The sequence below is a fragment of the Megalops cyprinoides genome, chromosome 3 (assembly GCF_013368585.1).
Source record: "Megalops cyprinoides isolate fMegCyp1 chromosome 3, fMegCyp1.pri, whole genome shotgun sequence".
Classification (NCBI taxonomy): Eukaryota; Metazoa; Chordata; class Actinopteri; order Elopiformes; family Megalopidae; genus Megalops; species Megalops cyprinoides.
The window spans coordinates 31,262,268-31,286,568 of record NC_050585.1 but is presented as its reverse complement, the minus strand read 5'-3'; the positions used below and the strand labels follow the sequence as shown (position 1 = coordinate 31,286,568).

The 24,301-nt window shown below is 45.7% G+C and overlaps 1 protein-coding gene across 9 annotated transcripts; it reads left to right on the top strand.

The window, feature by feature from the left end:
• Positions 1 to 2,120: 2,120 nt before the first annotated feature.
• On the top strand, positions 2,121 to 23,808 carry LOC118774106 (muscleblind-like protein 3). Of its 9 annotated transcripts, none has more exons than XM_036523251.1 (11): positions 2,121 to 2,186; positions 2,948 to 3,188; positions 12,074 to 12,238; positions 12,410 to 12,610; positions 13,444 to 13,686; positions 18,154 to 18,307; positions 19,578 to 19,613; positions 20,660 to 20,770; positions 21,782 to 21,876; positions 22,787 to 22,809; positions 23,630 to 23,712. In XM_036523251.1, the coding sequence occupies exons 2-10, from the start codon at positions 3,015 to 3,017 to the stop codon at positions 22,790 to 22,792; spliced, it is 1,185 nt and encodes a 394-aa protein (XP_036379144.1). In that variant the 5' UTR covers positions 2,121 to 2,186; positions 2,948 to 3,014; the 3' UTR covers positions 22,793 to 22,809; positions 23,630 to 23,712. The 9 variants fall into 9 exon arrangements, with proteins under 9 accessions (XP_036379144.1, XP_036379141.1, XP_036379146.1 ...); XM_036523248.1 differs by having other exon boundaries at positions 22,736 to 22,809; XM_036523253.1 differs by having other exon boundaries at positions 23,633 to 23,710.
• Positions 23,809 to 24,301: the final 493 nt, after the last annotated feature.

Genomic DNA, 24,301 nt, shown 5'->3' with positions numbered 1-24,301 from the left:
TTCATTGCTTGCAGTAAATAATGATGTATTTTACTCTTTAGATTAGAAGTGGCTTAAATATGTCAGTTTGTTTGTGTTTGAGTGTCTTTGTGTGTCTCTGAATGTGTGTGTGATATGCATGCCTGTGTGAATGCGTATGTGCGCATGTGTGTGTGTGAGTGCATATTAAGTGTGTGTATGTGTGAGACCGCTAGCTGGAGGCAGGAGATGCAAAGACTGTGCTTGTAGGAACACAGTGTTCTCCCTGGGGGAAATCCTCCATCGATTAGTAGGCCAGAGGAGGTGGAGGTAGAGGCCAGCATATGCAGCCAAGCAAGTTTGCCATCTCCTGTAGGATGAGCATGTACTTTTGTTCTGCTGTTTGAAAGTTGGTTCATTAATCTCCCTCTCTCCCTCTGTCTGTCACTCTCTCTCTTCTCCCCCGTCAACCTCTCCACCGCAGTGTGCTTCTGCTGTCTGCACCCCCTCCCAATCCACTGCCTCTGTGTCTGTGGCCGTGGCTTTGAAATGCAGGGACCGGCTGATGTCTGTCCCTGCCTCTGTCTCCTCCTCTTTCTCCCTGCTTCGCAACTTCACGTCCTCTGGTCTTTCCATCTCTGAGCCCGTGTTCATTATTTTTCATGTTTCCATCTCGTTTGTTAACCTCGTTTCACTTTCTGCTGCCTGAATGACGAGGCTAATTTTCCAGTGTTTATTAATAGAATACATCATTCTAACCATAACCAATTATGCCTGCGTTTCTGTCTCGACTTCCTGTCATCAAGTCTGTTATTCCCTGAGTCACTCTCCTCCGGTCAGGGTCACCTCCCTCACCTCTGCCCATTACCCGTTCAATCCCAGTCATACTTTCCTCCCCTCAGAGTGCTCCTCTGGAATAGTCCCTGCCCTCCTTTCCTCCCTCTATCCCTCCATCCCTGTAGCCCCGTCCGTCTTCAGTAACGCGCTGTCTGCAGTGAAACTCCTCACTGCCGAACGGGTAGCACACATACTTCACTTAATGCGCAGGGCAGGCGGGAGACAGAGCCGAAATGCGTTTCTTTCTTTCTTTTTTTTTCTTTTTATCTGTGCGGTGGCACAGCGATGAGACAGTCTGCCAGGGAAAGGAGGTGAGAGAGTGGTGGGGGGGGGGGAGTGGGGACAATCTAAAAAGATCAATACGTAACGCTCCTCCCCATTGGTTGGCTGCCCGCCCTGCCCGCCCTGCCCGCCTGCAAGGCTGCGCCCAATTGGCTCACACTTTCTACGGTGCACAGCAGCTGCAGCATGTGGAGAAACGCTCTCGCTCCCTCTGCCCTCTCTCTTCCTCGTTATTTCTTCTTTCCTTTCACCCGCTAAACTGTCTACAATGGCTGCGGACTGGCGGTAGCCGACGGCGCACCCCGTTTCCAGGTGCCTTGCTTTTATTGCAGATTACAGGTCAATTAGTCAGTGGAGCCTGAGGCTCCCGGGAGTTGCTGAAAGGGACATCCTCTTTCTCTCAAGTGTGTGCGTTCTCTCTCTCTCTCTCTCTCTCTCTTTCCCTCCCTCTCTCTCTCTCTCTCTCGTGCTCTCTCTCCCCTTCTCTCAGACTGAGGCACAGTCTGCCCTTTCCCTCGCGCTGCTGTGCTGCCTGCTTTTCGTCTGTCTGGCCGCCGCTTTCCGTCTCCCTTTCTCTCTCTCTCTCCCTCCGTCTCTCGCTTTGCTCCCTTTGCTCTTCATCATGCTCCGGCTGCTCTCCTGCTTCAGTTCATTTCTCTGTCCGTCTCCCTCCCTGGTCGCCAGTTCGTGTCATAAATATGCATGAATCCGTATTCCTCCCTTCAACTTTCATCCGTCCTGGCCGGTTCCTCGCAAACGACTGGAAAATGAGCGACGTCCTTCAAGGTCTTTTGTGATTGATTTTTGTCCCCCTCCCCGTTTTTTTTTCCCTCCTGTCACTTCTCAGTTTTTACAGGCTGTCTTTTTTTTCCCCCGATGGCAGACTCCGCCGTGAAGGGAGGAGAGCAGCTCGGAAGTAAATGAAGAGAAGAATGGAGAGTTGAAGGGACAGAGGAGGACTGGGATCGGAGCACAAAGTGCCTACTCCGAGTGCTGTTGGACCGCCGCCCCCCGCCCCCACCCCCCGTCCCCTCCATCACTCCGCGGGACTGATCGTCCCCCCGCCCCCTCCCCACCCCGATGGGTTTCTGAATCCTGCGGGACAGCGGGTGAGTGAGTGGTAAATGTTTACCCGCGGAGTGCGGCCTTCACTGTGACTGCCTTTCACCCTGACAGAAGGCCTGCTTGTGCGTAGCTCTGTAACCAGATTTGTCTTTGCACTTTGTGTTTTAACTGAGTGTAGTTTATCAGGCGTTTCGTTTCGGATCGGCACCTCCGTCAGCCCTCGCCCCGCTGTAGCATGTAGCATGCCTGCGTACCTGTTTGAGTGATCTGGGATGTGGCGCACTGGTTCGGGTTTCTGTAGCGTAAGAGGAAAGGGAAAAAGTTACCGAGGGGATGCCCGAGACTGGATGTGCAAAGCGTTCCCCAGTCACAAAGGATGTGTTGGGAGAGAGTAGGGTGCTGTGAAATTGTAGAGGCTCTGGGTACTTCTCCCTCATACCCTCCCTCCTTCCCTGGGGTAGTATCAGGGAGCGTCTCCGTCCGCCCTGCTCCCAGCATGCCTCAGTGACCCGCCCTCTCCTGTCCCTCATGACCGTGACAGAGCCGGGAGTCTGCTTGCCATTCAGCCCATCACCTTGTCAAGGTGATTCTTGTATAAACTGGTGGAACAAGGATTTCAAACCACCAAGAAGAAAGAACCCCTGTGCATGAGATGAGGCTGACGGAAGGGGTTTATTGTAGAAAATATGTTGCTCGATACTAAAATTCAGTTTATGTTTATTTTGCTTGAGTAAAAGGCCAGTTCCCCTGGTCCCCTGGGTTGGACAAGAAAGTAGAATTCTTTTTTTTTTTTTTTTTTTTATAGACCCTGGGATTGAAGTTGCCTAGTTACTCCCCCTGGGTTGGTCCCCAGAGAGTCCTGAGCACCTGCTATGGCTGTCAACGTGGCCATGGGCCGCGACACCAAGTGGCTGACGCTGGAGGTGTGCCGGGAGTTCCAGAGGGGCACCTGCTCCCGCTCCGACGCCGAGTGCAAGTTCGCTCACCCCTCGCGCAGCTGCCACGTGGAGAACGGCCGCGTCATCGCCTGCTTCGACTCGCTCAAGGTAACCGGCCTCGGGCGCATGCGGTCTCACAAGCACGCGCATTCACACGCGCACACACGCATGTGCCTGTGCTTACGGCCCCACACACACACACACACACACACACACACACACACACACACACACACACACACTTACACACAGATACATACACATTATCATGCACACACACACACAGAAACATATACACACAATCGGGTTGTGCATTGTAAATCATCAGGAGCTGCAGACTGCAGTATATTAAAGCAAATGACCTGTTGGTTAATGAAATGGTTGTCTGTGACCAGTTTATACTCAGCTTATACTAAATGTCTTTGTTACACTGATGAAGTTAGAAAGAATCCCACTAAGAATTACAAATGACAAAGACATGACTTATGGAGTTTCATTGTGGAGGGGTAATTATGGAAGATCCTCCTGTGAATTAAAAACAGATTGGTGTGTGATTAGTGACATGGGATACATGTGTGAGTGACAGTTTTTGGCCAGTCCTATCCTTGCATTGGGCCTGAGACTCACACCCCAAAGCATGCTCTCGGCCATTTCCTCTTCACTCCTTAAACGTACCACCACTTTACTTGATATTTTTTTCTTCCTATTAGGGCAACAGTGTTAATAGATAGCCTATAAATACATAACAGTAAGACAGAATGAACAGTGAATCAGTGGTAAAGTTTAATTGTGAAGTCATAACAATTTCGGTAGCCATAGTAAGCCTATCGACAGAACAGTGCAGCGAAAAACACGTCCACTGTTATTTATCTGTGTTCGGTGAACTCTTACTGTGATTGTCCGCAAAACAAGCGTCGGTAAAATGAATGAAATGCATTAAATTAGGCGTGTTCATATGCTGCTGTGCCAGTTTTTTCGAGGAGTCAGGCAGTCTGAATGCACCAAGGAGACGCAGGCAGATAATATTGTTATTGTGAACCCCCCGGGCTTCGTCAGCCGGCCAGGCAACCTGCGTCTGCCCATCTCAGCACTGAGATGCACAGACAAGGGAGGCTCTGTCTGCATCAGCCAGCTGTCTCCTCATTACTGAGTTAGATTGTATTATTCTGCCATTTCTCTCTGTTTTATATATATATATATATATAATGTACTCCGTAGAGGAGAGGAGAGGGGCCTAGCAACAGTGCGAGAGAGCCCATTGGATACTTTCATCTTTCTCAGTGCCACTGCTGGTATGATCGTAAATCATGTTTTCTGGCATACCATTTGTCCATTTGAATATGCTGTACGCAAGTGAAAGAAATTAGAGTTGGAGCAGTCGGGATTGGGCGTCCTAGCCGCTCCGAGGCTTCAGGGTCGAGTTTGCGCTGCGTAGATACAAGCGAGGAGACTGAAGGTTAATTTAGATTGTTATTTATCAGGGAGGGACAAATGGCCCAGCCAGCGGCGGAGTTCCGCACACACACTCCCCTCGCCGGCGCGCCGAAGCATGCTGACTTCTTCCGTACGAAATCTGCTGATTCATTTCCAAAGGCGAATGGGAAGCTGCTTTTATCGTCGATGTCTGCAGAGATTGCGCAATGTTTGTCCGGCCGTGTTTTCGAATGCGCAGAATGCTGCAAAAGTGAAAGTGTTGTGAATTTGACCTTTGTTGAATACCGCCAAGAGAGATGGGCGGAGACAGTTTAGCGTGATGCATGTGAAGTTCCAAGCAGCCAGAGGTGTGGCTGTCTGAGCGGGTCCGCGCTGTTGTATACTGCGTGTGTCAAAGAGCGTCGTCAGTGTTGTGCTAGGGTTAACAGGCCCACAGTGGCAGCCACGGCCCAGGCCACGCCTCTGCCTTCTCTCTCTCACAGCACCCGAACAGCTGTTTTAGTGTAGCTCACCCCTCAGTCACCCCTCCCCTGCCTTCCCCCCATGCTTCTCTCATCTTCCATGCCTTAATAGCTGTGGCGGTCATCATTTTGTGATGCACAGTGAGACCCCCCCACCCCTCCTCAGCGGTCCTCTTTACATCAGTATTCTGCAGTTGGGCTGCTCCAGGCAGTTAACCTTTAGCTTAAAGAGGTGCTGCGTTCCTTTTGTGGCACAGAGGCTGGGAGCATTGGTTTGAAGTGCAGTTTGTGGCCGGCGCATGTCCTGCGAGCTGTGTGTGAGGCCTGGATCGGTGGGAGCCGGCCCCTGCAGTGGAGTGACTTCACCGCCCACACTTTCAGATGGGCAAGGCCAAGGTGGGGGAGGGACCCAGGAGAAAGGAAATGAATGTGTGTACATGCATATGTGCGTGTCTGTATGTGTGCGTGTGTGTGTGGGTGCTTATGGAATGGAATCTAGTTCTTATGCTTTCCTCCATTCATTTGAATACTCACAGAGCATAAATATTTCAATCTAATTTATTATAATCTCATTTATTATTTATTATTGTAAAATAAAAGTCTGTCGTAGGCAGCTAGCCCTTGGTGTAGCATTATGAGATGACACAGAATTATACCAAAAAAAGAAATCGCAGTTTGTGTTCAACCTTTAAAGTGCTCGCTTATTCAGGCAGACATATTTTGAAATGATCCAGTCTGCTAATGCTCGCTGACTCTGAGGAAGCAGGAGACCTTGTTTGTGGCCTTCACTGAGACTGATTGCACTTCAGGTTGTCTGCCAGGACCAGTTCATGGGAGGAGCATTTGGTTGGCATTGGGGGGCTTTGGCATTCTGTCCTACACAACATAGACACTGTGTTATATGGATGTGCTAGCATGTGTAGATATTTAAGTTTCCTGCTTTGCAGTGTAAATGAGCTAATTTAATTTATATTACAATCACCAAATGGACATGAATGTAAAGTAAGCACTGTATAAACTGTCACAGCAAAAGACGAGTTAAGCTTTATAGTACTTGTCCTTACACTAATGGGAGGAAAAAGAGCAACAATGGGAGTCGTGGACTAGCGTAGCAAATGGAGCTATTAGCTAAACACTCTGTCTAACAACAGCAAGTTCCTTTTGCAGGGTTCTCCACCAGTACTAACATGATTTTGACTGAGTTTCAAGATCACCATTCTATTTACTCTTGAATTTACTGGTATGGTGATAACGCATTATCCACAGAAATGAAAGTAACATTTAGCTTACTGATAAACTTAACAAAACTGCTTTACAAGCTTAACAAAACAGCAGACAACAAAACTTAACAAAAGTCACTTCAGTTGAAGGGGTGTTTTTCCTTTTAGCTGAACATCCTCAGTACCTCAGAACTTCTGACTTGTCAAATCAGGATCCTAAATCCTGTCATGAAAGACATTTTACCGCCACCCTCAGCCTACTGCCCTTAGCGACATTGTGTCAAAGGCAGTGAGGCAAATGCTGAAATGGCACAAGGTAGCTGCTAGGCTTTCTGCAGTCAGTTCACAGACCCGGCTTTCAAAGCAGTTCACAAGCCAGTGGACTGAGCACTGCAACTCATCTGCCCTCTGAAGCTAGTCTTGCAACGCAGGAGATAAATGTCCATGACGGGGCATAGCCTTGAAAGCAGCCTTTGCAGATAACTCCTGAGACAGTACGTACTGCCCTCCATCAATGAACGACAAGAGTGGAGTTAGTTTGTATGCAGAAACGTAGCTATCTGTCTGTATAAACTGGTTTGACATCTATACAGCTACATTGAGTGCCACCAACTCGGCTTGATGTGCAGTGGCAGTTAAACCTTTTAATCTGGTTAGATTGTTAGCTAGCCTGTTGTTTACTGCTCAGTTTACCATAATTAGGTATAGCTAGCAGTGTGCCAAAAGTGCTAAAGGGAAGCGGTTAGCCTGCTTGGTAATTAAATCTTTGCTGCTTACAAGTGGTTGCTGTTTTTCTGTAAAGGTGAGAAATGGACTTCTTGAACAATGAAATCAGTGTCATTGAACTGAATAAATATCCTTATCTTTGCGAAGGTTGTACTTTTGAAGGTTGCAAACACAGCTCATCACAGTCCATTTCTGGTCCCATGTGAAATATAATTATAATATGTTAAGAAATTTGTCATTCAGCCCAAAAAGGGCAATTAAAATATATTCATGAATTAGAAATATTTTACAGTATACCAAAACAGCATGCTTTAAATTGATTAAATATATTGATTGATTGATCTTTCAAAAAGATATTTTAAATATATTCATTTTTATATGGACTTGCTGCAAGCCTGATTAGGAAGTTTTATATAGCTACTGTAACCACATTGCTCAGTACTTTTTAACAGTGCACTTTGACTACATCAGATTCCTCATTTTCTTTTATTTCACAGATCATCTATTACAAAAATTACCTTGTTAAAAACAAAAACAGGCAGATGCTTGGACAGGTATGAGGATCACTAAGCCTGGCCATGTCCCCCATGGCGCCAGGCTTGCGAGACTGATGTGTGAGCAATTGCAGAACTACACCCACTTGTTTTGAAGCCAGAACACTGCCTCCCATTTTTTTGTGTGTATGTTTCATTGTCATTATTCTTCCTCTTCATTGGCTGTTATTAACTGAAGCGCTTGCAGCTGACATATGTATCGCTTTTATCATAAGAGACTTTTTATTGAAATTATTTTGAAGTGTTAGCGGCTAAGCCCCCATTCATGAAGACCACCCCAGACACAAAGAAGCGGGGAGTTTATGAAAGCCTTAAGTGGGTAGGACTGAGTGGAGGGGCCCCGCATGCTTTATCTTTATGACAGAGGTATTTTACTGTCTTACGGTGGTTTTATTATGTGGCTGCATTTTGTATTATAATTGTGTTTGAGTGGTTCACTAATCAGCAGTTATTACCGTTTGTTGTATACTTATTTGAATTAATGTGTGTATACAAGTTACATTTACAGTAATAAATGACAATTATGAACATAATTTATGCTGGGTTTAATTTACCTCTACAGAAACTTCTAAGGTCTCCAGTAATGTGTCAGAAAACCTGACAGCACAGTATTGCATAACTCTGAACTGAACAAGGCACCGAAAAGCATTTGGATTCTACAATGAAGTGGAGTAGACCTGAACTGATTCATTCCTTTTAGTACAGTGTGTTCTGCATTACTCATAACAACAGAAAAAAAACATTGCCCTGCATTGATAATATGTACGAATATGTACGTTTATATACGTTTATGATATGTACGTGTGGTGATAGTGTCTGAACCCTCCAAAATGTGTGAGGTCTTTGTCCCTCCTCACTGCTTTACCTCCATCACTCTGTCTCCAGTGAGTACAGAGGGCAGAAGGAGAACGTCCCAGAAGCCTCTCTGCGTTTCTATGACTACAGGGAGGATATCCCTGACTCAATCAGTGCTACTTAAAGCCATTCATTACCCTCTTCCCCCTTAGAGGAATAACCCAGTCAGGCCACAGGACTGACAGTCTGTCTCTCTCAGCACTGTCTACATAAGAGAAATTGGGATTCTCTTTCCACCTCAGAGTCTGTTTTATGTGGAATCAATCAGGCTGTTACAGTAATGAAAGCTGTAGCAGTTTTTCTGTTAGAACACATTTTGAATCATCTCAGTTGAATCATCATGCTTCATCCATTGTACTTTCCTCTGTCAGTTTAGCACAGTCTCTCCTCTCCTTTGCCTCTTTCCCTTTAGCGTGTATGTGTGTGCGTGTTTGTGTATGTATGTATGGGCTGGTTGCAGGCAGGTGGTGGAGCAGTTTGCAGAGGCAAAGACTCATGGGAGATGAAGTTTATTAGACGTATCTCCCAGAGCAGATGGCTGGATGATGCAAGGGAGCAGCCTTCGGAGTGTGTGTGTATGTGTGTATATATGTGGGTGGGTGGGTGTGTGTGTGTGTGTGTGTGTGTGTGTGTGTTTGTGTGTATATATGTGGGTGGGTGTGTGTGTGTGTGTGTGTGTGTGTGTGTGAAAGCTGTGGTCAGCTGAGCAAGATTGTAGGAGGCAGTTGTCTGGGGTCACATTTTCAGACACTGCTGTTTTCTGAGAGGCAAAAGGGAGAGGTTATTGCTGAGCTTTTCACCACTTTTTTCTGCTTCCTGATCAGCACTTCTGCATGAAGACAGAGGGAAACGAAATAGCTTCCCTCCATGGTGGTAACACCAAACAGGTGCGCAGGTCTCACCAGTGAAAGTCAGCAGACAACAGGAAGACAGCTTGTAGCTTGCAGACAGTAGAAGGAACTTAGCACAAAGGCTGTGAGTTCTTCAAGCTTCAGTTTTTCAAAACATTACTTGAAATTCCGTTTAAAGGCAGGGAAAAAGCAATGTGTCTTCCTGGTAATGACACCCCTGGTGACATAACTAAGAAAGTCACCGGGGCATGACAGCATACTCTGTATTATTTACAGTAGTATTTATAGATCCACATACAGTATATCCATTGAGCTCATCTGTGAGCATCTGAGGAACAGCCTCTAAAAGCATCATGCACCATCTTTCAGTTCTAATGTTTCGGCTACAAAATGTGTGATTTATTGTTAAGTCTCTACGGTCAGATTTAAGGTTAAATGTTCCATCAATATTTGCAGCAAGACAAGTTGTTTCCAGCATGTACAGTTTTGTCCTGTGTCCCCTGGACCTGTGACCAGAGATGTGTATTTTTTCCCCCAACAAAAGACAGGTAGATAGTATGTCAGTGTCTTGGTTTAAATGATCTCATCTTGCTTTGTCCTTTGTTCTTAATTCAGAAAGAGGGAAAAGCACGCCCATACTGAGTTATTCATTCGCCAGTCGTGAGTGTCTTGACCATGGTTCACTCTGTCATTTGATGTTCTAAAAGCCCTTTCACCCACTCCTCGGCTGCTCTCAGCTTTGGCCGCTGTGTCATGTGAACGAAGAGGATTATTTGGGAAACATATGGTGGAAGTTAAGATGAAATAAATAAATAAACATAATTTCAACCCCCAAGTGAGCTGCCAAAAATTAGAATTAAAGTATTTAAACAGGACTTAGAGAATTATTATTTTTTTTCTCAAGGCTGCTGGAAGGGCAGCTTTGCTTTCAGGATTTACAGCTACCGCAGTTACCAGAATGATACTGAGTGTTCAGGGTTTTCAGTAGCTTAAATCCCTAAAGAGCATGTCACAATTCTCTCACGTATAGTTTGATTTATTAAAACGAGATTTTCTGTATCGTGTTGGGAAATCTACAGTATGGTCCTTTGTCCATAATTCGCATTAGCACCGTATTGTATTGATCTGTTCTTTGTTTTGTCTACTCTGGCCTTTTCAGGTTCCTGAGAATACTCATCTGTTAAGCCCAGTGCATTGTTCTTGTGTCCCGTTATGGTTATTGTGATTTCATTTCAGTCAGCAGACTTTTTGAGTTCTTGTATGAATATGTTTTGCCTGGGCCATTCTACTGTGGCGGTCAGCAGTATATTCACAGAACTATAAAATATGGCGATAAACCACCAGACCTTATTGCTGTGCTCCAGATGATATGTAGCTCATGTGTATTAGAAGATGTAAAGCAGAGCTATTGAAATGCACTAAAGCATCACCGTGTGCCGTAAGGGAGTTTCTGCGGAGGCAAAAATGGCAATGTAGGAGGCGACTGGTAACTATGGAAATTCCCTGTACTTTCTCTGAGAGGCCTGGCAGGATACCGATGATTGAGGCTGTGATCTGGAATGGAGTGGATTTAGCCGCAAATGAGTAAGCATTTGAAATCCTTTAGTCTCCAGTTCATTAATTTGATTGGACTTCTTTGTGCAATTGGCACCATCCTGTAATTAGAGTATGGTTTCTTGCTGGCGTGGAATGTGCACAAAATTTGAGTTGTCCGTTTTGTGTGATGTTGAACACTCACTGTGAGAGCTTTTGGTTATTTTATCCTTACTCATTTGTTGCCAACACAAATCTAAGCAGCGATTCATTACAATGATGTTTCATGGTAAAATATTTCAAATGAGGGAATGCCAGAAAATGGGGGTGGGGGGTGCAGGGGGAAGTTCTTGCAACACTATGACCCATCTTGCCTCCCTGTCCCATAACTGTATTGTGTAGGCAGCAGTCTATCCACACAATTATGGCCATCCAGGCCATGCTTTATTTTGCACGTATGCAGGCCAAGAAGGGAGATACAGTATAATTTAAGGTGGGAAAACATTTAATTCCAACCCCACACAGCGGGTGCTGAAATTGCTCATAATGTAATTGTAATCGCTTCTTTATAATTACTTCTATTGTAAGTAAAGACTGTCCCCTAAAACTGGTGTTTTGTAAGGCTGTCCCAATCCAGACGTGTGCGCTGTTTTGAGGCAAAATGGTAGTCACAAGTTTTGCTCCATGTGCAGATAGACAAGACTAGCTTGGCAAGGACAGAAGGAGTTGTTGCATGAGCTTCCCTGCACCTGTGGACCTGTGTACAGGGGTTATCAGTGTTCTAATGCAAACTAACATATTGATAATGGAAGATTAAGAGGAAAAATGGTGTTTTGTTCCAGGGGAGTAGCCGAGTGGCAAAGACACCTGGATCAGAAAACACCCTACTTTTATGTTGTGTTTCAGTCTAACACAAAGCCCCATCAGAAATGCCCTTTATTTGCGCGTGTCACTTCATAAGCTTAGAATACAGCTGCTGGCCAGTGAAACACTCCAGGCAATTATTTTAGCAGTGCAGGTCATGGAGGTATGGAATGGTTTGTCACAAGGTTTAGTCATATTGTCATTGCATGACTCAGATTGCCTCTTCTCTTTCTCTCTCTCCATTTTCTTTTCTCTTTCATGCTCTCGGGGTATGTGTCCCTGTGACTGAGCCGATAGTCTCATAATCTCGCTCTCCCGTCTCCATTCATCTTTACTGCGTTTCCTCTCACGTTTCTGTCCTGAAAGCTCCACATAATTGCCGGATGACAATGCACTATCCAGGTGTTATCATTAAGGCTTCGCTCTCGGGTTAACAGCATCTTGCAAAGGAAACAGTGATTAAAGCAGCCCTCTCCCTCTCCCTCGTTCTCTTAGGGGCGCTGCACACGTGAGAACTGCAAGTACTTGCACCCCCCGCCCCACCTGAAAACACAGCTGGAGATCAACGGCCGCAACAACCTGATCCAGCAGAAGACGGCCGCCGCCATGTTGGCTCAGCAGATGCAGTTTATGCTGCCGGGAGCACAGCTGCAGCCCATAGTGAGCTGGGGGAGGGGAGCTAAGGGAGGAAGTGTGTTAGAGAGCAAGGTTATACATCCATTTAACTAGAAGTGACAGCTTAAGGGCCTGGATTACAGTCGTGTACAATAACAGGGAGCGTGAACCATGCTTATTCTCTCCCCCTCCCATCTTTCCCACCGTCCCTCCCAGACGACGTTCCCAGTCACGCCTTCCCTGGCCACCAGCCCCAGCATGGCTTTCAGCCCGTACCTGAGCCACATGAATCCGGGGATGGGCCTGGTTCCGGAGCTGCTGCCCAGCGCCCCCGTGCTGGTCCCGGGGAGCCCCACCACCCTCGCCGTGGGCGGCAGTAACCCCGCGCAGAAACACCTGCGCACCGACAAGCTGGAGGTACTGACCCTCGCCGCGCCTCCGTCTGTCTGTCTGCGTGCTTATTCCTGACAGGGCTGTGCTGCCTCCGTTTCCTTGGAAGCGCCTGTGTTTCTGGTGCTCTGTCATGGTTAGCGAGCAGCATATGTGCAGTGTTGCATTTTATAGCAACATTGATGCCACATCTCGTCCCCCATTCCTGATTAGTATAATTTTTCTTAACCTGAATTATTTTTACGTGGCAATCAATACAGAATGTGTGCATAAACTGAGGGCCTAATCACCTTTAATTTGTCACTGAAATAAAAGCATGTTTTGGCCACCGTTTTGCCAAACAAAGCAATATACAGAATGGTGGGTACAATAAGGTCCTAAACAGAATGCACGTGGAACAGGTGATCTTTCTGCTAGGGCACTTTTTGTTCCACACTGGTTGTGCTGCTCTGCGGATGGGCTGATCTGTTTTTCTAATTAGTGCAGCATTAGGAGCTGGCATCATTAAATTTCTGACAACTCCCCCTGGGGTCTCTGTGTGTATGCGGCTGACAGTGGTCTAGGGGGGTTAGTTGTGCCTGGCGATGCACATGCGCCCCCAGATAAACAGCTCTGTGGTGTTTACAGAATGAAAAACATGAAGCCTGTGCGTGGTATAAGATTAAATAGACCTAAAAGGGTATGAATGAAATAGTAGACCTGAGCCCTGTGGAAGCAGTGCAGAAGGGGCTCGCCTTGTGAGATCCAGTGCCATACTACATCATAGCCCTGTGCAGCTCTGTCTTGTCGTCTGTGTGTTTACCCACTGTCCTGCGTCTGTGCGGCAGTGAATCGTAATACCGGTTTTCCTGCCAACCCAGGTGTGCCGGGAGTTCCAGCGGGGCAACTGCACGCGCGGGGAGAACGACTGCCGCTACGCGCACCCTCAGGAGGCTGCCATGGTGGACGGCAGCGAGAACTCGGTCATCGTCTGCATGGACTACATCAAGGGCCGCTGCTCCCGGGACAAGTGCAAGTACTTCCACCCGCCCGCCCACCTGCAGGCCAAGATCAAGGCGGCGCAGCACCAGGCCAGCCAGAATGCAGCCGCCGCGGCCGCCATGGTGAGTCAGAGGCCCCCCACCCGAGGCCCCGCCCACGCCCACGGGCCCGGCCACACCCGCACCCGCACCGCGGGCCTCCCGCGTTCTGTCAGTAGGAGCAGCCGGCAGATTTAAGAATGCTACATTGATGAAAAACAAAAAAACCCAAAAAGACACAGACGGCGGAGACATGGGAGGCCCCAGCGCTGAGTCCAAAAGCGGCGTTTGGCATCTTTGCCTTTTTTTTTTCATTCGATTCGCTCCCCCTTTTTGAAGTAACTCAAGGTCGCGCTCCAAAATGTAATAAAAACAGAGAAATGGCAAACATTCTCAGAGAGCCGGGGAAATGGAATCATTAATAATTCGATCTGCTGTTTGATTAAATTTCTTATCTTGACCTTTAATGCTAATATGTTTCCTGATCTGCGATGCCTGGAGGACAGGTGGGACTCTGCCACCGACTAATTCACACGTTGAGAGCTAATTAAACTTTCGCATCATGGCTCTACAGCCAGTTCAGAGCCCATCCACTCTTGTTTGGCCTGGTTAATAATTAATCTGAAGATTGCCTATAGGTCTCTTGTCTGTCTTTCACGTCAGTGTTTATTTACTTGTGTTTTAGTCCTTTGTAGCGTGTGGGGGGGATTTTTGTGAGGGTGTTGAATAATGCAGTGTCTCCTATGTTTGGAGGGCCCCTTTGTCCTGCTGTATGTTGAGGCCAATGGAGCTGGCTGAAGTCAGTGGCATCTACTGAACAAGAGAGCTGACTGGCTGCCAACGAAAGCACAGAGACATGTAGGGACAGCAGAAAGGGAGGGGGTGTGTGAGAGAAAGAGAGAGCACAAATACAGAGAGAGCTTTGGATCAGTGGTTTATCAGCTTTCCAATCAAACCCATTTGTACTCAAACGGTTATTTAAGAGCTTTCTTGTAGTGAGTCAGCTGGCCAGGTAGGTTATGATTATATGCATCAGTTTTTATGCATTGTTCTTTTTTTGTATGCAAATGCATTTCATCGTCTGAGTGACAAATTTAAGAGAGGAGCACATTCTTCATTTCCAACATGGTGTTAATTTATTTTTACACATGATTAGTTGAGTAGCTGCTGAACTAATTGCATAGACCCTATGAGATGTAACACTTTATTTAATTCCCTACCAAAAGCGAAGGACTACAGGTATTGCCTTGAGTTTGAAGGCCTTGTGTAACAGATAGTTCTTTCCTTTATATTCTCCACAGCTTATTTGTCTCTGTTGCTGAAAATAAATAGGTGAGAGGAGTTATTGCAGTCACGGGTTGCTTCTTGGTATGAATTTAATTCTATTCTGAGGGACTTGAGAGAGTGAGAGATGGAGAGCTGTAAGTGTTTGTTCACCAGCCGCTGTCATCTTGAGCCTCAGTGTAGCAAGAGCGCATGTGATCACTCCTCCATCTTCGACATCACAGTGTATCTCCGCTCACAGCCACGCATCAAGGGCCTCCTTTGCATCCTTATCTCTGGCTGGGTCTGATACTTCCTGTAGGCAAATTCTCCGAGGTGAAATCGCTATCTGTGAACAAGGTCATGTCTCCGCCTCTCTCTCCCTCTCTCTCTCTCTTTGTAATTCATTATCACATTGTTGCTTTATTGTCAAGGCACAGTCTCCCGCAGATATGGAATGCCCTGCCAAAGGCAGGCGTGAGTGTACCTACGGCTGTGTGAGAGAGCATTACTCACACTCCACATTTATGACAGTTGTAGGTATATGGTTACCGCTCATTTGAGATATAACTGTTCATTGTCTTGAGGATTTCTGGTAAAATGTCTGATTGCTGGGATAGCTGGAGTGAAGTATTTCAATTCAGAGTTGAAAAGATGTAGATATACATTTGGGTAGTACTAGTTATGTTAAATTATCTGTGTTTGTTTTGTGCTATTCCCATGTAGCTGTGTTTAGCGATATTTGTTTTGTGCATTTTTTTGGCCATTTGGTCTATTTTTTTGTGTGAGCAGTAAGCATTGTCGTTCATACATGCTGCGTTTGCTTTGTGTTTTATCCTCATGGTCCTTCCATGTTCTGTCCTCCTCACTTCCCCATAATGCATCGCTGGCGTTCCTGATTTAGATGATCAGCTGTTTACATCTTTGGAAAATTCTGTTTAGTCAGTCAGGCTGTCCGGGATTTCACAAGTAATGTCAGAGGTGCAGGTTTTACATAGACATAATTAGCTGTCCTCTCCTTTGAGAGGTAGCAAAAAGCAGGTAAAACTGGTGAAACCGACTGATTTCATAACTGACTCAGAACCAACTGGTTCAGTCATTTTAACTGTTACTTAGCTGAGCAGATTGTAGATGATCTGATGGCGCTAAGAAGAAGTTTAAAATGGCATAACCATAAGTAAATAAATAGGAACATGACAATTTGATGACATAAAACTGAAATAAACAATCTTATCATAGGAGTTTAAAAAAGGAGGGGACCCACAAATTTATTTTCAAGAGCCATTTTGTGGGTGCTTATATGAACTTACTTTGTTAACTTCTTAAATCAAAAAAGACTAAAGACAACTCATTCTTTGGCAAACAAAATATGAGCCTTTGCTACACAATTTTCAGGCATCCCTTGCATCCCATCCTTTGTAAGACCATTTTCGTTTTTAACACATTAATGTGTTCTAAACGTCCTAAATGCAGTCAGGTCACACCCGTCCTTACCTCACTTCGAGACTGCATCTCAGTCCCCACCCCCTAGCACCTTCTATTACTTGTACTTGCCGCTTATTTACTTGTAGTATTGCAATGTGTTATGAATATTGTGATCTAGTGACATTGAGGTATATAATATTGTATGCACTTGACTTACCTTTGTTTTCAAGGCTATCTAGTTTCATATTAGCCTGAATGGTGTTCTGCTCCAGTGGTCTGGGAGTGTTGTTAGCCTGATCTAACACTGTTTCTCATTTAACTTGGATGGAAACACTTCTGTTTTCTTGTGCTGGAGGTTGCTCTGGGTGAGAAAGTCTGTTAAATGAATGTAATGTAAAAATATGTGTTCTTGGTTGTTATATTTGTTAAGATATAGTTCTGACTTAGTTTAAAATGCACTCATAATATGTTTAAGTTAAGGAACTAAGTTTTAGTCAGAAGGATAATTTTGTATTCTAGCCAAGTTAAACTCTTTATCTTATTTAAAGTTCAGTGTTCTGGCTTTTGTTCTAACCCCCCAAGTATGTGGCAATGTCATAGATACCACAGCCACTGGCAGAACATCAAAATCCATCTATTATTTAATATGTAACTTTTAGCTGTGTAGCTAAATATATATTTCATGCTCCCTATAATGTCTGCCATTGATCAGCAGCTAGCAGCCAGCAAGGAATAACAGTAGCATGCTGATGTCAGAGAAAGCTTTATTTTCCATGGATTCAATTCATGGCTTAAATCTACTGGCTCAGCAATCTGCTCTTTTCCTAACACACCCGCAGTCTGTAATGTCATAACTCTGTACGTTCAAGGAGAGAGAATCAAAATGTTCTACAGTGTGTTGTGGTCTACATTAATTTTCACTAGGGAAATATAGTTCCTTGAATGAGTATATGAATCAAACATTTAACCTTTATAACCGAATGTTAAATGGTCTTGCTCTGAGAAGAGGAAGGAAGTAGCTGGAGGTCTGTGGCGTAGCATGAGAAATTGACAATCTGGTACTGTTAAAAAGTAAAAGATAACCCAGAGTTTTGACTCCTATGGAAAACTTAAAAGTGTTTACTTCCTGAGCCTGAGTCATGGCAGTTTGATGTTGTATTTCAATTCTGTTTGCTTTGTCTAATGGCACTGGGCTACGGGGTAATGTGGTTTTTGTTTGCTAGGCCACTGAAACAAAAGGAGGAACAGAATGTAACATGATAGTCAGGATATGCATTCTAGGAAAATACTGCACCATTCCCAGATTCAACAGTGGCTTCTCAAAATTTAGTGAACATTATGTGAGTATGAAGTAAATTCAAGGACTTAAAGGATCTGGAACCCAATGTAGCCCACAAAAATGTGTCATTTCTCATCTTTAGTCTCATCTTCTCGTTTTAGTTATGAAAAATAGATTGTAAATAGGATTCATGAACAGTGTTTAAGTAATTAACCAGAACATCCTTCATTTTGAAAATTATAAATATGAGAAAGAGAGGGTTGCTGTAAAAAGGGTTCAGCTGCAATAAGATTTTGCCCAGTAGTAATGGAGATCATTTTAGAGAATGTCCTGTTGCAGTTACACACAGGACCTACATTTCATAATTGTTCTCTGGAATTAGCAGTGATTGTGTTGGACTCTTTCACTCTTTTGGCCTGTTCTGTTTGAGTGTGTGTTAGTTGGTCAGTCTTTCACAGTGGTCTCTCTGCTTAAATGTGTGTGAATTGGTGGGTCTTTCACAGTGGTCTCTCTCTGTTTGAGTGTGTGTCTGCGCTGGTCCCACTGTTCACAGTGGTGTCTCTCTATTGCTCTGTCGCCCACAGGCCCTGCCTCCAGGGGCGCTGCAGGCGCTACCAAAGAGACCCGCCCTGGAGAAGACCAACGGAGCCGCCACCACGGTCTTCAACCCCAGCATGTTCCACTACCAGCAGGCTCTGGCCAACATGCAGCTCCAGCAGCCAGCCTTCATCCCCACAGGTGAGTCAGGCAATAGAGGAAGAGCTAAGGAGGGAGGGGCCGTGACACATAAAATCACACAGTGCATTTCTATGAGGTGACTGGCCAAGTAGCCAATGCCAGTGCAAGCACACACACTGTGCGAGAAAATACAGCATATGAAATGCCTGAAGGTGTTTGGTAGTTGTATATTAGACTAAGGGGACACAAGCATCACCCGGCATTGTGGGATCCACGGCCTCGGAAGAGGATCAGGTAGGTGGCAGTGCTACCAGCTAACTTCTGTGTCAGACCCCCTCTGTGTATTCACACATCCTCTGTGCGTGCGTGCGTGCGTGCGTGCGTGTGTGTGTGTGTGCGTGTGTGTGTGTGCGTGTGTCTGTGCGTGCGTACGTGTGTGTGTGTGCGTGCATGTGCTTGCAATGCGTGAATGCGCGCGTGTGTGTGTGTGTGTGTGTGTGTGTGATGGGGCCTCCAGCTGTTGGACTCTTCTTTTCTTTCTCTCTCTTTCTCCACCCTTTTCATCTGATGTCCTCACGTAGTCTTTGCATGTGTGTCGCACATTAACATCAGTGTCACATCAGAGTGTCTGTGTACTCTGCGTTTTTGCATTTTGTCACGTAATGAGTTCTCTCATGCTGATGTTGCACTCGTATAGAGGTCTGTGCTGTTGACGTTCCTGTCCCTGTCCCTGCTCTCTCTTGTGTGTTGATGTACCATAACATCAAGGACTGTTTAATGTCACTGTAATTGTTGTCTAGCAGATCAGTACTCCTCAGGGCTATGCATTTTGTTTCTATTCTTTGTTAGTTCAGAAGGAGTAAAGAAGGCATTGTCTCCCTTTTGGACAAGTCGCATAGAATTATTCAACCCTGCTTTAGAGTGCTCCCACTCTTCACATTGCAAGCATGGGCTATTACATAAGTAATATTAAGGAGTCTCAGGACCCCTAGCCCTGGTCACAAGGGAACGATATATCTGCTCTGCAGGTACAGTAATGAGCAACATGCAGATTACTGCAGGAGAAACACTTTCATTTTCACCTGCTCTTATTCCTCCTTTGAAAGAATTGGCTGACCCAGGAGTCCAGCCTGCACCATCATCCACAGTGACCTGGCGTCTTTGATGTGCTATGTGTTTCTGTCTGGGGATCGCTGATATTGCCATTGCTGCTGTATGTGACTGTTTTCTGACTTGCACTAACCGCTGTGTTGTTTTTTGTTTTGTCTTGATGTCGGCCCTTTCGAACCAATCAAAACCCGCACTCTCCTGTCTCTGCATGACGTGGCAGGCTCTGTCCTGTGCATGGCGCCCTCTGCCGGCGTTGGTAGGTCCTCCCTCCTCGCTGCGTGCGGCCCTGAGGGCGCGGGGGCCGTGTCTTGGCTCTGTGACAGGACACAGGAAGTGAGCGAGCAGGTGTCAGGTTTCCCTCGAAGTAGCTGCTGAGCCTTTGAAAACAAGCGCAGGCCAGGGGTCGAGGAGAAGACTTTTAAAGAGCCCTTCACAGCGGAGAGGAATTGTAGGCATTGTAGGTGCGGGTATTTTACTCAGTGTTTTAGATTTCTGTCAAGCTTCTGCATGGAAAAAAGGGTCATCCAAAAAAATCTGAACTGATTTAGAGAAGTATCCTTATCAAGAGATTTACGCTCGAGTGCATGGCAGATATGAAAATAGCAAGCAGGGAATTCAACATTGAAGCAAAACTCAGTGAAACAGGATAGCACAGATCACCTATTCCTGTGAGGTCACATTATTATTTACCCTTGTCTCAGCCAAGACTACAAATTTGTCTCAGAGATTAGTAACTATTTGTATATCAGCAAACATTTGCCCCTTTGTAGTACGAGAAAGCGGAGCTGTCACCAGAGATATTTTGCACAGCGCTGCAGGTCACGAGGTTTGGCCTATAGATCTGGGCACACTGTGAGCAGGCATTTCACAGCAACGCTAGCAGGGTGCTGGGCTCTGTGAATGCAGAGCGTGAATGATGCTCTCCCGCCGGTGGTGCCTGGCGGCCAGACGCCGCAGGGTCAGCCACACCGCTGTGCGCTGCAGCAGAGCCTCGACACAGCCCTGGCGCTCCTCCCGCCTGCCTCCCGTCTGCTTACACATGGCGCCCGTGTCCCGATCCTCACCCACAGTGTCTCCTGTGTGCGACTGCCGCTGACTGTTCGTCGTGCTGCGTGTATGTGTGTGCATTCAGACGTGCGCGCGTGTATGTATTCCGACCAGGGCAGATAAAAGATGGCGCGGGTCAAGCCGACGCAGGCCAAAGCTGCGAGGCTCAGTAAGGGTGAACAGCAGGACCGAGCCCCTCCTCTGACTGTGCTCCCCCCCCCCCCTCCTTCTTCCATACCCCCCCATCTGTTGTAGGGCTTTTCAAACCCCCGGCCCCACTGTTGGCGGAGGGCCGCTGGGAGAGGCGGGACTGGAGCAGCTGCAGGCACCCCCACAGCCGCTCTCTGTCAGTGCCCAGCATTACCGGTGAGGAGAAACCACAGGTCCGTCCTCTCACCCCAAACACCACACGCTCCTCCGTCCCTTAGAACAGCCTTACCCGCGGGAGAACCCAAGGTGTCTTCTCCTCAGATCTGCTCCTCATTTTCTCGGACCTCCGCCTGGCCTGCCCACCCCCGCCCCCAGCACACCCCCCCCCCCCAACCAACAGTAGCCACGAGACAAAGAGACTGGGCTCTCTGTGCTCTGCGGTGAGACTCAGCCACACTATCAGTGTGAACTGTGTGAATCCCCTACTCTTAGCCCTGACCCAGATGAGCTCAACAAGTTCTCCAGCCCCTCAGACCCTCAGAATCCGATGTCTGTTTGAGTGGGAGTTAGAGTGGTTGCCATCGTGTGTGTGTGTGTGTGTCTTCATGTATGTATTTTTTGAGTGTGTACATATATTTTTGTTTGTATATTACACCATATGTATATATACAGTAGGTATACTTATGTACACATCTGTATTTAGCCATATATATAGATACATCTGTATTATATATATCTTTTGTTCGTCTTTGTTGATGACAGAAAAGCAACAGTTTTTCGTTTTTTTTCTGTCAGTTTTTACATCATTTTGATGATGTTTATATTGTTCTCAGTCATTCATTTTTGTTTTTCTTTGCCTTGCACATGTTCCACAAAAAGACTTACTTGTCAGATACTTCATTCTGACTGTTTACCTTTAAATTGTTCCAAATACTTTCAGTGTATATCATTTTAATCATAATTAATTATTCTTGTAAAATTTGTCTTCTCTTTTGTTAAATTTATTTTTCATGTCATTTTCTTGGTTTTTATTGTCAAATATAGTAATGTATTTTTTATTTTGTTTGCACGCCTTCGTCCGGGTCAAAACCCTCATCCTGGTGGTGTCACATTACTTGTTGCCACACCCCTTCCTCCGCCACATGTTGCCATGGTTGCCATAACGTTTCCCCCTTCCCCTCCGCCCACCACCCCTCCCTGTCTTTTGCCCGCCTCTCCTGAAAAAAGTTCCCATGATGCACGGTGCCACGCCTTCCGCTGTTACGTCGGCCACGACCCCCGTCACCAATGTCCCTTTTGCTGACACTGCGGCCTCCAATCAGGTTTGCCCCTTCATTTGGCTTCATTTTGTTTTAGCTACAGGCTCTCCAATCCAGGTCCCTGGGGACACCAAAGTTTGTATCAGAAGCTCTCTCTTAATCTCATGTTGACTTCTGAAAGTAAAATTCAATCATGCAGTCAAGGCAGACCAAATTTGCTGGTATGAAAGTAATCTTTAGCAGTCCATTACTCATGAGATTGTTGTACAATCTGTAAAAAATGCTGAATTTTTACATTGTTGGACCGGGTTGGCGAGTCTTAATTAAGCGCTAGAGTCCCTCTGTGAGTCTGTCACTCTTCTGTTGTGTGTTAAAATGCTGTGAAATATCTCTTAGTTACAGCCAGCTCTTTGCTTTCAGCTGAAGCTGGGGTGAAATATATTTTTTTATTATTTTCTGTGTTCCTTCATATATACCTTTTAACTTTGTTCAGCAAATATGTTCATTTTTGCCTATTTAAGGGTAAATGACATCATTGCTTTATTGTGAGGTAGGCAGAGATCCTACTTAAAACCCCATTGACTTCATCCTTCTAGGGCACAGAGTGTTATACTCTCTCTGTCTGTGGTGTCTAATGGGAAAGGTGTGTATTTGTTGTGTGTATAATACCTTATACAGTTAAGTGGATAAAGTCCTTATGAACACATAATTGTGAACACGTAGAAATAGAATACTTTTTAATAAACAGTATTCTATTTTTAGCTTGGATTCCTGTTCCCTCTTCTATTGCCTTGTAATGTGCTTGTTTTTGAAAGCTTTGCAGTTCTCATTTCAGTGATTGATATTATGTCTATGTTTTTAGATATATAAATAGATACTATATTTTTAGACATATTGTAATATGAAGTCTCTTTCACTGTAGATTTCCCAATTATCAATAGATGAACTGAATAGCAACATGTTTGTTTCACAGATGTAACCATTGCCCATAGAAAAGTAAGTTGTTTTTTACATTTTAATAATAAATTGTATAAACATTGTAAAATGCATTCAAATGTGTTTCTTGTAGAGCTGTATTGTAAGTGTTAACTGCTGAAAGAAAGGGAAGAAATAGATTTATATTTACATTGTATTTTTTTGACATTTTTCACTGGGGAAAACCCCTTTTGCTTCTGTCTATTGGTTTTATTTTAGCTAATCTGTGAAGTTCACAGTGCAGAGCTTTCATAGCGCTAAAATAAGATCCTTTTAGCAAAAGGCATTTTTTACATAATTCTTACCTGTTTTCCACTTCTTCTAAATAAAAGTGTATAATTTCTGAGGTATGCTGTGCATAGCTGTGCATGCATAGCTCTGATATCATATATAAAAAACATACTTGGAATTATGGAGAAGTGGCATGAATCAGTGTGATCGATTCAAACTACTTCAAGATTATGCAGCAGGAAAAAATGTATTTTTTCTCTAGTGCTTTCATTGACAGTGCTTATCTCAGTCAATCTTACTTTTTTGCTTGTATTAATGGCTTATGAAATGAGAACCACACTGTCCCGATCCTGAATCGCGCTTTGATTTATGGCAGCAGTCAATTTACAGCAGTTTCTACAGATGCTACCTTTCAATCAGGACTGTCCCAGATACAACTGATGTGTAGCAGGTTGCCTTTCTTAGAGTACAGTGTCCATCTGCATGAACTGTTCCTACAGTCTGTTGTAGCCAAACAGTACATGCAGCTCCCATGCATGATAGCACTGTGTGGCTGTCCCCCTGTTTGTCCTGGTGCCTCACCTTCACATCCACTGTCCTTGTTTTTCAGTAGACCCCAACGAGGTTCTGAACGCCTGCCCAGTGGATCTCCAATGCATCTCCGTCGAAACCCAGCTCCACCCAGTCCCCAAAATCCTGGTGGGGGTCCCAGTGGCACTGAACCCAGTAAGCCTTTCTCGAAACCCAAGCTAAATCACCGCCACCACAGTAACCCCAGTCCGCCGCCCCCCCCCCCCCCCCCCCCCTCCTTTTACAACCAGTGCCCAAGAACACAACAGTGAATGGAACGCAGAAAATTGTGCCTACACTCTACATCTCCACTTGGCAGAAGTGCGAACCTGTATCAGAGAGACACTATTACAAATCTTACAAAGTCATTTCACAGCATCCCACATATTTATACAGACAGTACCGAGCTTATCCCAGAACTGTAACGAGAACTAGGCCATGCCGAGACTGACGCAAAAAAAAAAAAAGAGACTCGCCGAGCCGACGAAAAGAGGCTGTGCTCCGGCACGGACGTGGGCGGCGGTGCAGCGGCCAGCGCTACCCACGTCGCTCTGACCTCGTCGCGGCTGCCTGCTCCTCGCGCTGAGCCTCCCTCGGCCCCGCGTGACCGAAACGGGACAGCGAGGCCGCGCCGTTTTGGGGGACATGAGACGGGACACAGGGGGAGGCCTCGGCACGCAGGGAGACATGTTTACATGACCCAACACATCTG